The sequence below is a fragment of the Hippocampus zosterae genome, chromosome 2 (genome assembly GCF_025434085.1).
Source record: "Hippocampus zosterae strain Florida chromosome 2, ASM2543408v3, whole genome shotgun sequence".
NCBI classification, from domain to species: domain Eukaryota; kingdom Metazoa; phylum Chordata; class Actinopteri; order Syngnathiformes; family Syngnathidae; genus Hippocampus; species Hippocampus zosterae.
Window position 1 is genome coordinate 28556607 of NC_067452.1, and position 12187 is coordinate 28568793.

Below are 12187 nucleotides of genomic sequence, written 5' to 3' on the forward strand. Positions count from 1 at the left end.
TGTAATTTGAGTTCCAAGGTTACATGGGCGCACACGCACGCACACACACACACACACTGGAGTACTCTGTCCCATGAGACTCTACTTTTGTCCTGTGAGGTTTGGTTAACGAAAATTATCACGATGCAACCTTAAGAAAAACTTTTTTTCCAGAGCTTGCAGTTGACCTAGATGCAAATGCTTGTGTGACCATTATTTGTTTCTGACGTGCTCTATTTCATTTCATCCATTCATTTAGCTATGGCAACTTCATTTTGCGTTTGGCCACAACATGGTACTTCTTCTGGATTTGAAGATAACCTGAATGCTGTTTTTCCATGTTGCTTTGCTGTTATTTTTGGTTGTAAATAAGACCTGGGTACACGCGTTTATGAATCAAAACAAGGAAATGAGTGAGTTGGGAGGAATTGGTGAGGATTTCATGTGTCACTCTGAGTTCACATGATTTTGCTGAAATTGACTAATAATTTTGATGGATGGCAATCTCCCAAATTCCCAGAGGGTTTAATTAATAATCTACACACATCGTTGTTGTCAAGGCCTACTTTCGTTCATCCAAAAAATCCCATTATTTCATGGCAGCCTTATCTTATATAAGGCCTTAAAGATTAAAGATTGCAATGTTACATAATATTCATTGAGCTTTTGTCCACTTACTGTACCTTGTGACACAAATTCCTTCAGATATTTGGGCTATGCAGTAATCTCCTCATGATTGCTTTTGAACGTGGCGACCAAACTGTTATCCTGAGCCGGCGGCGCCGCTGTCATTTCGTAGCTCCACGATGAGTGGGTCCGTTGAATGCAACTTGAGTTGTCAGCATCTTTCAACCTGGAACGTGTCCTCCACCACCCTTCTCTGGAACATTGTTCACTGGTTTCATATTGTATGTACTGTCGATGTTTGCCACAACTGCATGTGCTGCTGGTTTTTAACCCAAATTGTATTTTTAATACACTTGGTCTGTGTATTTGTGAGTTCAAAACACGATCTGGACTCGATCATGTTTGAGTATTTTTCATGTTTTTAAGCGCTCAAATTAAGACAAAGTTTCCTTGGAAGTGTTTGCGAAAGGACCGAATGTTTTTCGTTCTTCTGGGTTTGTGAAAGGTGTTTTAATAGTGGCTAACAGTTTTTCTTGTGGCCATCAAATTTTGAACAGTGCAAATTTCTTTGTGGCAAGAAAAACTTTACGCGACCATTAAAACAGTTTGCAAAACATTGCAACCTTTCATGAACCCTGATGGAAAAAAAAAATTGCTACGCGTGCAAACATCGAGGCAAAAGAATCAGCTTTTGATTGGTGCTACTTATCAATGTACGTCTCCTGAAATCCACACGTGATTTAGTACCTGAATAAAAAGTGAATCTTTTCCACTGGCAAATACCTCAGTTTGCAGCTAGCGGCATAGTGCTTCTCCACTGTCTCTTTAGTGTGCGATCTCTTTGTGCACTGTCACGTGTGCGTCCGTGTATAGCTTGTTAGCTTTTGGCTTCATCAGCAGTGCTGAGTTGAGGAATTCCGATTCATCAGAGAGAGAGACTGAGAGGGAATGTCAGCATGATATGACGAGGAAGTCAATGGGAAAATGGGGGCGTTGGTATATTTAAAAAAAAATCCCTTTGATCCATCCATTTCATACAGTGCCAATTTTAAGATGTGAATGAAATTTGTTCCCCTGAGCAGTTGATATTGCTGTTAGCTATATTTTCAGCTAAATTACCTGAAGCTAAAATTCAAAAGAAATATTCATCTGTGTCCCCAAGGTGCTGTATCTATAACTGTAAAACATACTTGTCTTATGGAATGCATTTTAATGCCTAACGTAATACCTTTCAATTAATTGAGGAGCGTTTTTCGAATTATGGTACGGCTGATCAGTTGTACAATTCATTCAATTCAGTTTGTGAAGTTGATTGTGTCCTGAAACAACGTACGGCACAGTAGCCACCAGTAGGGGTATGCTGGCTTTGGTCTAGATTTTGGTCTAGATTGTGGCCGGAAGAACAAATATTACTGATGAGAAGTTGAGCAGACCTCCACGATTGGCATTACTGCGCCATGGCAGTGTTATTCTACGGAATATTACAATGGCATAAATGACTTCATAACATTGAGACAGCCTCACATCCCAAAATGTGTAATTCTTCTCATCGTCAACAAAACAAATTACAAAGTAGTCAAATGCCCATCCATAGACGAAGCTATTAAAAAAAAAAATCTTGTGGGGTGTAGTCTATCCCGGGAAGCTGGGCAAAAGTCAGAGGAAACTTTCTGCTTGAGCACATCGTGAGACCACATTTTATTGAAGGAAGTCTGCCTCAGATTGGATTGTCCCTCATCCTCCTGGCAGCGACACCGCCAACCGTGAGGTCTGCGGCAATTACAGTGCTTCACTCCCTCCTTCCCACTAGCACCTTTGACCCATCGGTGTAGCTGTGGCCAAATGAATGACTAAGAGACTTTCAGAGCGGAACAGGGCTTTGGGTCTTTTATTTTCTTTTTCCTCTTGCCCCCAAAAAAGTGTTCGGCTTCATGTTTCAACTGCAACCTTTGAAAAGTGCCTTGCCTTAGACGTAGTCGTGAAACATGATAGTTGGCTTCTTTTGAAAGGAAGCAGGTGACATTATGACCACCCCCTGTGCAAAAGAGGGGCCTCATTAAGACAGGCTGGTAAATATGCCCGTCTTTTGTTATCATGTCTTTATCTCATGTACTTGAAGTACCTGTACAAGATGAAGACATAAACAAGGCCTTTCATCACTTGCTCAATATCGACTCGCAGAGTAAGTTTGGGAAGTTTATTTGACATGAGTGAAATGTTATTGTGGACCATGGAGTGAGTGCACTTTGTTAAAGAAAGAGGGATGGAGCTTTCGACATCTTTGCTCCATTTTCTTCCAGTCCTGTCAGTCATTATTCATGCCCCTCTGATCTTCTCCCATTAGTGCTCCCCACCCGCTCCCTCCGAGCTTGTGTTTACTCTGTATCACTTTGCTCTCTATTGCCGCTCGGTCACTCTCGCCACCCCCCCCCCCCACCCCCCACCTACTTTATCCATTCATACTATAAACTCAGGCGACACATCCAGAAAACATTTTCAACAGCTCTACCAAGAAACAAGTGTTAAAGAATGCATGTAATTAGCTCGAGATTAAGTTATTTGTTACAGTGACAAATGTTTGAATTTGCCAATTTGTTTGGTTTCAGATGACAAGCCTGTTCAGGAGGAGGACTGGGTGGCGTGCCAGCACCCCGAGTGCCCTGATCGACGAAGGGCCTCAAAGGTAAGACCAAGTCTTGTCAAGAAGACATTGGATGTTATCATGGGGCATTTACACAAAATTAATAAAGCCATTTATTTTGGCTGTTTATGGATAAGATGGTGTGTGTTTTTGGAATCCTAAGACTCATACAAAACAGATCTCAAAGTAGTTTTTGGAAAGCACACCTTTGCATGGAAGGTGTGCATGCACGTGCAACTACGTCACAACCATAACAGCAGTGCTTGACGAGGGCACATTTCCATTTACCTCTTTGCTAAGTATGTTACAAAATTTAGTACAAAGTGTGTTGCAATGAAACGTGGTTTTCATAAAACGTTATAAGATAAAATCTGGGTGTTACGAGGCAGGAATAGGCAACGTTGACGATTTGCGAGGGTTTCAATTCCATCTTCATTTCCATATCAAATTTTTTGGGGACTGTTACAGAATATTGAAGACTTAAATCTCAACAACTCATAATGCGCTTTAAGTAAACTTAAAGTAATCTTTATAACTGGCTCCGGAGTTACAGGTTACTCTAATAACAGGCTCCGTTTACCCAATCCTGTTCCAGTGTTCTCCTTTTTGCAGGTCCGTGTAAATGGAAATTGTGATTTATTGCTCACAGTGATCTGTTTCGGTCATGAGTAGTTCATGGCGCCTCTTCTTATGGTACTTTGCTGACTTTAACCACATTTAGCAGTAGTTGCTCTTCTCTTTGAGACTTCTTTGTCATAAAATTCAATATCATAATTACATTTTAGGTCACTGGTGATGTAATGGTACATTCGTCTCATTTCATTGCAGGTGGCATGGGTTTTGTTGCCATTCACTGACAGTCGGAAAATCACTTCTCCAAATTTGGAGAGACTGTTGGAAGAACAGCGTTGATTGACAAATACTTTAAATTGGTGCTTGACGATCATAAACTACCCATCACCTCATATTCATTTGGTAAGATTTCTAGACGGAGTGGGTAAACTGAACTGCAGTAAGTAGCCCGCACATGGCACCCACTTCCCCTGTTGATTTCCTCATCAGATTCAGCAACACTAAACTTGATCTCCAAGGTCGGGCCGAGGGCGAAAGCTGCCGTGCTTCTTTTAGGCAGTTTAAAAGGGGTGTCGGGCCTCTTGTGTTTGGCCACTGGAGCGTTTAATGAATTAGTGCTTTGAAGCTGCCAGATTGGACAATGGGAGTCTGGCCAGAAGACTGAGGGAGATGGACATGGTGCCTGCTCCCTACTTGCTTGTTTTGGTTGTCCTGCACTCTGTCCTGCTACCTTGCCACAGTCTGGCATCATGTGGATTTTCCCCTTTTCAAATGAGTGGTCCTTTCTTGTGGAGAGAAAATGAAGCGTGAAGGTAGAAAATGCAGGGTGTTGTATTTACCTTTTTAGAAAGGCTAGATTTGTGCTTTTTTCCAGATAGAGTTGCTGTCACTCCAGTAGCAAAAAAAACATGTAACAAAAAGGATGTGCTTTTTGCATAAAGGTATAGAAAGTCATGAGACATGCAAAAAAGGTGATGGCAAGGGGAATGAAGGGAGCCGTTTGAATATAATGTCAAACTTACTCCAGCGACAAAAATGTCACCTGAAACTCACGAAAGGACATTCAACTAAATATTAGTCAAGGTGTAATTTTGTGCCTGTGTGTCTAATTTTGGCCATGTGGATCTAATCCAACCCCAAATGAATTGACATTTTCACCCAAATAATTGTTTTTAGGTCATTGATTTACACTGAATCAAAAGTCACAAAAGAACAGATCAAATCCACTATACTTACAGAGCACTTGAAAACAACCACCGCGACATACAAAGTGCTGTACATGTAGCAAAAGTAATTCATACAACACACAATACGAATTTGTTGGGACTGTTACATACAGCATATTGAGAACTTAAATCTCAAGAACTCACCGTGCGCTATAAGTAATCTTGAAGTAATCTTTGTAACTGGCTCCTTCCTGAGTTACAAGTCATGCTAATAGCAGGCTACCGTTGAGCCAAAGCGGCAACAATGTTATCCTTTTTACATGTCCGTGTGAATGGGGGTTGTGATTTATTGCTCACTGTGATCAGTTTTTGTCTTGAGAAGTAGATTATGGTGGACATTTTCTTGTACTTGTTTTCATGTCCTGACTCGCATTGCCTTGGGCCTTTAAGGATGTGACATTCCCCAATGTCACAATTTCAAATGTTCCTCTTGAATTTATGACATGGAGGTGTGTGGTAAGGGCAGGAAGACTCTCCCTTGTGTTTGTCTTTCTATAAAAAAAGGATTCATGATCAAATCTCGTACTCTTATCACTCATCTTTCTTTCTTTATTACCGTACTTATTTGAAGCTATTTATGCTTCAGTTTTAACAGTTTGTAAAAAGCAAACAGGCAGCTTCAATCACTAAGCTACAGTCCTGCCACTGGATTTATTGTTCTCCCCAAAAGCAAACTTACTCAGCATTAGTCAGACAAAGTTGGGCAAAATTTGGACATCTATCTATATAGTCACTCCCTGAATCGATAAATACTTCGTTTTACAACCACTTGTCTGCATAAAAAAGTAGACCTATCTATCTATCTATCTATCTATCTATCTATCTATCTATCTATCTATCTATCTATCTATCTATCTATCTATCTATCTATCTATCTATCTATCTATCTATCTATCTATCTATCTATCTATCTATCTATCTATCTATCTATCTATCTATCTATCTATCTATCTATCTATCTATCTATCTATCTATCTATCTATCTATCTATCTATCTATCTATCTATCTATCTATCTATCTATCTATCTATCTATCTATCTATCTATCTATCTATCTATCTATCTATCTATCTATCTATCTATCTATCTATCTATCTATCTATCTATCTATCTATCTATCTATCTATCTATCTATCTATCTATCTATCTATCTATCTATCTATCTATCTATCTATCTATCTATCTATCTATCTATCTATCTATCTATCTATCTATCTATCTATCTATCTATCTATCTATCTATCTATCTATCTATCTATCTATCTATCTATCTATCTATCTATCTATCTATCTATCTATCTATCTATCTATCTATCTATCTATCTATCTATCTATCTATCTATCTATCTATCTATCTATCTATCTATCTATCTATCTATCTATCTATCTATCTATCTATCTATCTATCTATCTATCTATCTATCTATCTATCTATCTATCTATCTATCTATCTATCTATCTATCTATCTATCTATCTATCTATCTATCTATCTATCTATCTATCTATCTATCTATCTATCTATCTATCTATCTATCTATCTATCTATCTATCTATCTATCTATCTATCTATCTATCTATCTATCTATCTATCTATCTATCTATCTATCTATCTATCTATCTATCTATCTATCTATCTATCTATCTATCTATCTATCTATCTATCTATCTATCTATCTATCTATCTATCTATCTATCTATCTATCTATCTATCTATCTATCTATCTATCTATCTATCTATCTATCTCGTTTAAAAAAAAAGAAAATAGGTTTCTTTAACCCTATTTGTTCACATCACATTATATCTGCTTGTTGCCGGTATTTAGCATACTACTTCCTGTTTCATGGGTAATGACATATATTCTCAGACAAAGTGTGTTTTTTAGTAAATGTTTTGTTTTTAAATGATGCTTTTGGTTCAGAGAAAGATTGTGAAACGGGCACGAACGATTGTCCTCTCTCCACTTCAACAGTCTCCTCATCGCCTTTGCTGATTGTGTGGCCACGTGTTTTCACGATATTTTTTTTTTGCTCTATTTGGATTTGACTTTGCTGCGGGTTCCTGTAAATCCAACAGATTAAAAGACGCCTGCGGGGTGTATTGGCGGTTTGTTTACCTTCAAGTTGGAGCAGTCCTCGCTAGATTTGCGTCAGTCTGCGCTTGGTGCTAGTCCCTGCTTGCTTGTCTTTTTTTGTCTCCCTTCTCCTTCTTGTGAGCCTTGATGGGGCACGACCAGACAAGACAAATTGTAAGGTGTGGCTTGTCATGGAAACAGGCCCTTCCCTCCAAACATCTGGGGCCCAAGGCTCTCTGTATTGTCACTCTCGCCTTCTTTGCCTCATGATGTTCATGATCTAATTTTCACCCTTTCTCACCTTCTCTTGTTCCGGATTGGTGTTTAGCCCGCCATTTCTTGCCGCTGCTGAAAATCTCACTTAACTAGCGCTGACATGTCCTCTTCATGTAGGCTACTGTATGTGTCAAGGGCTGTTAAGTATTAAGGAGCACTGCTGCTCTCTCCTGATGTCAAGCGTCTCTCAACTCGTTCCCTTTCCAAATTCAACTGCAGGAAATACTCTTGGGAGGAAACTGCTTCGATGCCACATTTATGAGCCATTCACGGAGCACTTCATTAAAATGGATGAAAGTGGTATTGTTTTGACTATTCTTTGATATGAAAATTGTGTTTTGGTTGCCTGAAAAAGCAAAAGGCAGTTGATTGACCACAACACTGCAAATAGTGATTGTCCGTGAAAGCAGAAAACATGCACATGCCCAGTGTTTTCATTGCTAACCATTTTCTGCTTTTTACACAGAAATAAAAAATGTTGTTTTCAAAAGCATCCATTCAGAGACCCGTTTTCAGGCATTTTAAAGCTCAGATTTGCTATAAACAAACCGCAAACCCAACATAGTTTTTAATCCATGTTCAGTTAACGGTCACACATACCGTAATTCTAATCTGCCCCGTTTACTGTTAGTTGAAATATCAACTGCTCTGATTGGCCCAAACAAGTCAACTAATGCTTGTTTTGCTTATTCAAGGCAAATCTAACACTAAATAAATGTAACAATGGGAGAAAAAAGTCTCAGCTAGAGTTGTGACCTCAGCATGCTCCAACAGGCTTTCCATGACGCTTTGACAGTTGCACACTCATCCCAGTTTTTTGCCATTCAGTATTTTTCCAACCATTGGTGATGAGGATGAAGATGACACTGACGCTGCATCACAAAGTAGTCTGCCCTGATGACACATCCAGAAGGAACCCCTGGAAACTTTTACACTCCAAATTTTAAAATAGCCAACTACTTAGAACATTGTTTTTGTGATTCTGACTGATTAATCTTGGAATTAGCTATTTTTTGCAATCATCCGGCATCCTGTAGCAACTTTTCCACTGCACAGTTTGTCTTACTGTAGCTGGAAAATAGAAACGCAAATGACGCCTAGTCACCCATCCCAGTCAGGATTTAAGAAGCATAGCAACAGACAAGGAATAACAGGAAGATGCTACCTGAGTGATGCTCCAATGAAAACGTTCCTTGGATGGGCCCCATTAATAGGGGTTCAGGCCCCAAGCAAGGAGGGGTTAAGATAGCAAGCCCTTGAAAAACGAGCCTCCAGTCATGTTTCACTCATGTTAACTGCGACTTAATGAAATATTAAATCTGCACGGCTTGACTCCAGAGGCAGTGCAAGGCTTTTTTTTTTTTAATAACATAAAGTGTATGATTATGGCTGCCCAACTTCAGCACACTTACTCTCCAAAATTGAAGCCAACCGGCTGCCTGGCCAAGAATATGTGTGAACTAACAGCAGACTCTCGGTGTGCATCGACGCTTTGCTTCTTATGCCGACGTGCTCATCATCGTTATCCTCACACTACTGCTTTCCTTTGTTTGCTCTTGCACTGCAGACTTCCCGGTAAGACTTGGTGGAATTCAAAGCTCATAGTTGGTCAGGGGGTTAATGCCAAGGTCGGGTCACAGAGCAGGACTCCACCCTCTTCCCCCATCTATTCATTCCTCTCCAACAATGGCATTGCCAGTGGGGTGTAATCCTTTACGTTAATTGCATTGCTGCCCTCCCCTCTTTTAAGAGTAGCCTCCTCGAATTAAGACTGACAGCGGGGGACATGGATACAACTGGTTGCTTTATTTTGAGTCACTGATGTTGGGGGGTTTGGCACTAATAGCCAGCCCGTCCTTTACCCGATCGCAAACATGTGTCACCCCCTCCCACTTCTGCCTTGGGGGTGCACCCTTGTTTTTGTGAGCTAGTTAATTGCGAGGGATTTAAATGCAGTCATCTTGGATTAGACCCAAAAACAAAAGAGCAGCCTCACTGTGCCTCTCTTTATCTTAGAAGTTACAACTTGATATGCATATCATTATTTTCTTTTTTTAATTTCATGTGTGAATGCGGCACCTGCTCGATTTGGAATACAGTATGCCGTGATGTACAGTATTTATGAAATGGAATTAGTCCACCACTTACTTTTTTCCCCCCCTATGGCCTTTTTCACGGTTGTCATTTTTACATAAAAAGAGCAATTCCTGCCAGGCACTACTGTCAAATTCTATGACTAATATGTTCCAAACATGCTGCACGAGAAAATCAAGCATGGCCTCATTATAAACTGCCTATACTGCTTGTGATTTCCAAGAATGGTTCCTTGTGCAATGATAAGTGATAAAAGCATAAATATGATGCCCACAGGTACAATAATTATTGTGACTGTGAAATTTTCAGATTTTGACCCACGAGACCGGGGCTGTCAAACACATTTTTGTCGTGGGCCATATTTTAGCTCCCATTTCCCTTGGAGAGCCATTATGACTGAAACTATGTCAAGAATAACGGTTTACTCCACTGTCATCATGGGTTTGGTCACAAGAAAATGCTTACAATATCCTTCTTATTTATTACAGATCATAATTTAAAATTTTGGTAGAAATTTTAGCTGGCATTGTGGAAGTTGACATGTTTGATTTGCTTTTGTGGGCCACATAAAATGAGCTGGCGGGCCGGATCTGGCCCCCAGGCCTTGATTTTAACACCCATGCACTAGACAATTACAGATGTCAGTCAACAAGTTTTGTATAACCTTTCCTTGATATTTTCAGTTCTGAAATGTCTAAATGCCATGTAAATCCATTCTGAACTTTGGGAAAACTAGAATGCCAAAATTTTCCACCTTGTAAGAGAGTCTTTTCTGGGTCATCACTTTCAAAAAGGTGACCAGAGTGTTAAACCTTCAAGGTTGCATGCCAATTGAAAACATCCGGCAGTAAAGTTAGTTTTCACTCTGAGTTGGCGCTAAAGTCACAATGTGATGTGGAGAACATTAGGGAGCAAAATGGGAGTTGATGTGAGTCAGCTCTTGTGGGTGTGATTGGGAAGGGCAAGGGAAGGTGGGCGGGGCCTGTGGGTTTCTGCCTCTGTGTTTGCGCGTGTGGCTGTCAGACTACTGTCATAAACAAAGTGAACACATCCACTGTCATCTTTTGTGGATCAGGACTATAATACGAGCCGGAAAGTGACAGGGACATAACAAGAGCATGTTTGAATCGGGTCGGAACTAGAACTTTGACCTTCACTGTGTCCTATGTGACCTTGTCCATATTGAGAATTTTTTCCACTGAAACTCCAAAGGCTTATATTTCCTGGGAAGGTGCCGTTTTCTATGGTAAGTAACTATTGAATATGCACTTAATTTTATTGTAGTGTGACTTTTACCTCTCATTAAGTTTCCATTGATTCCTGGTCAAAGTAAAGGCATGTGTGTGACATTCAAATCTACAGTGGTGGCTTTTTATTTTTCCACGTTTGAGTGGAACAGCACTTTGTCTGTTTTCCTTCCCAAGTGTGCATATTTCACATCTGCTTCTTATATCAACACACCAGCCTCTCTCCTGGCACACGCCAACCTTCTCCTAAACAGTTAAAAAAAAAAAGTTTCAAACAAATCCTTCTCTGTGTCACATTTGGAACAGCTTCTATCCAAATCAGCAGCCAGTGTTGGGATTTGAAAATTTTTGGGCCTTGTGCACGTCCACCCGTGTCTATCCGTGTGCCTGCCCTCAGGGTATGGATAGAATGGCCACTCGTGCAACGTAGACTGTGCGTGCTGCTGCTACTCCACTTGACTTTGAGCCCCAGCTGCAGGTGAGCGGCACTTGCCGTTATGGTTTGGACTCTCGGTTCAGTTGTTTAGCTCAAAAAGGATATTACTGTATGTATGGTGACTACAGGACGGTTACATTTAAATGCATGGGTCTGCAGTGTATAACGCTGAGAACAAGTTTCACATCTGAACCAAATATGTTAACATGCTCTTTGAACATTGTGGAACTAACAGCTGTCTGCTAGGAGAGCTGTGGATGTCGAGGTCATTGTTTTCTGAGGGGAGATTTCTGCGAGTTGAAACAGATCTTTTGCTAAAGTGTGTTCACTATAAAGGTGTTGCGGTGCCATAGGAATGGTCTGGGAGCAGTGTGATGTATAATTTTAAGATGACTCTGTGGTGGTGGTTGTTTTGATGACCATGAAGGCCATGCATCAAATGTTGTAAATAATCTTGATATGAAATGCTGGAGATGCATTGGAGAGGTGTTGACTTGTAGACATTTTCTGTTTATTGTAAGCAGACGAGACCAAAAAACAAAACAAAACGGTGGAACCTAGTGTATGACCAAGTTATATTTCCCAACAAAATGTATCAAGAAATGTTTTGTTACACATTATCCATTGGTGGCGATCAATCTTGGCATCAATGCAGAAGGCATAGTTGTACTTTTTCTTGTGCCACGTAAACGTTCACTTCATGTGTTGCACAAAATATCTTTTGGGTTTTTTTGCTCCAAAAAACAGAAAATTGATGGTGATAATTTTATGAAGAAGCCAAATAATATTGCTTTAAGAAAACAGAAGAAGCATAGCTAAGGTGAACAGCGTTCATGTTTGTGTTCTCACTGCGCAGTTTGGTTTGATGAAAGCCACCATTTCATTTGGACTATTAAAATTAAAAAGGCAATGAAGGCGGTTGATGGAGTGGCTTCATTATTGGATCTTTTGCGAGGTTGGAAAATTGTTCTCTGTTTGGATACTGTATATGAAATACTCACTAGCGATAGTGTTT

At 40.0% G+C, this 12187-nt stretch overlaps 1 protein-coding gene across 3 annotated transcripts in view; it reads left to right on the forward strand.

Annotated features, from left to right (window-relative positions):
* Positions 1 to 12187, forward strand: part of plekhg5b (pleckstrin homology domain containing, family G (with RhoGef domain) member 5b) — a 57999-nt gene that overhangs the window by 10260 nt on the left and 35552 nt on the right. For 2 of the 3 annotated variants that reach the window (XM_052059400.1, XM_052059399.1), the window contains one exon: positions 3213 to 3289. In XM_052059400.1, the coding sequence (XP_051915360.1) occupies positions 3213 to 3289 (77 nt within the window). Of the gene's footprint in view, positions 1 to 3212; positions 3290 to 10493; positions 10736 to 12187 lie in introns of those variants that run through there. The other variant, XM_052059403.1, reaches the window with a different exon arrangement.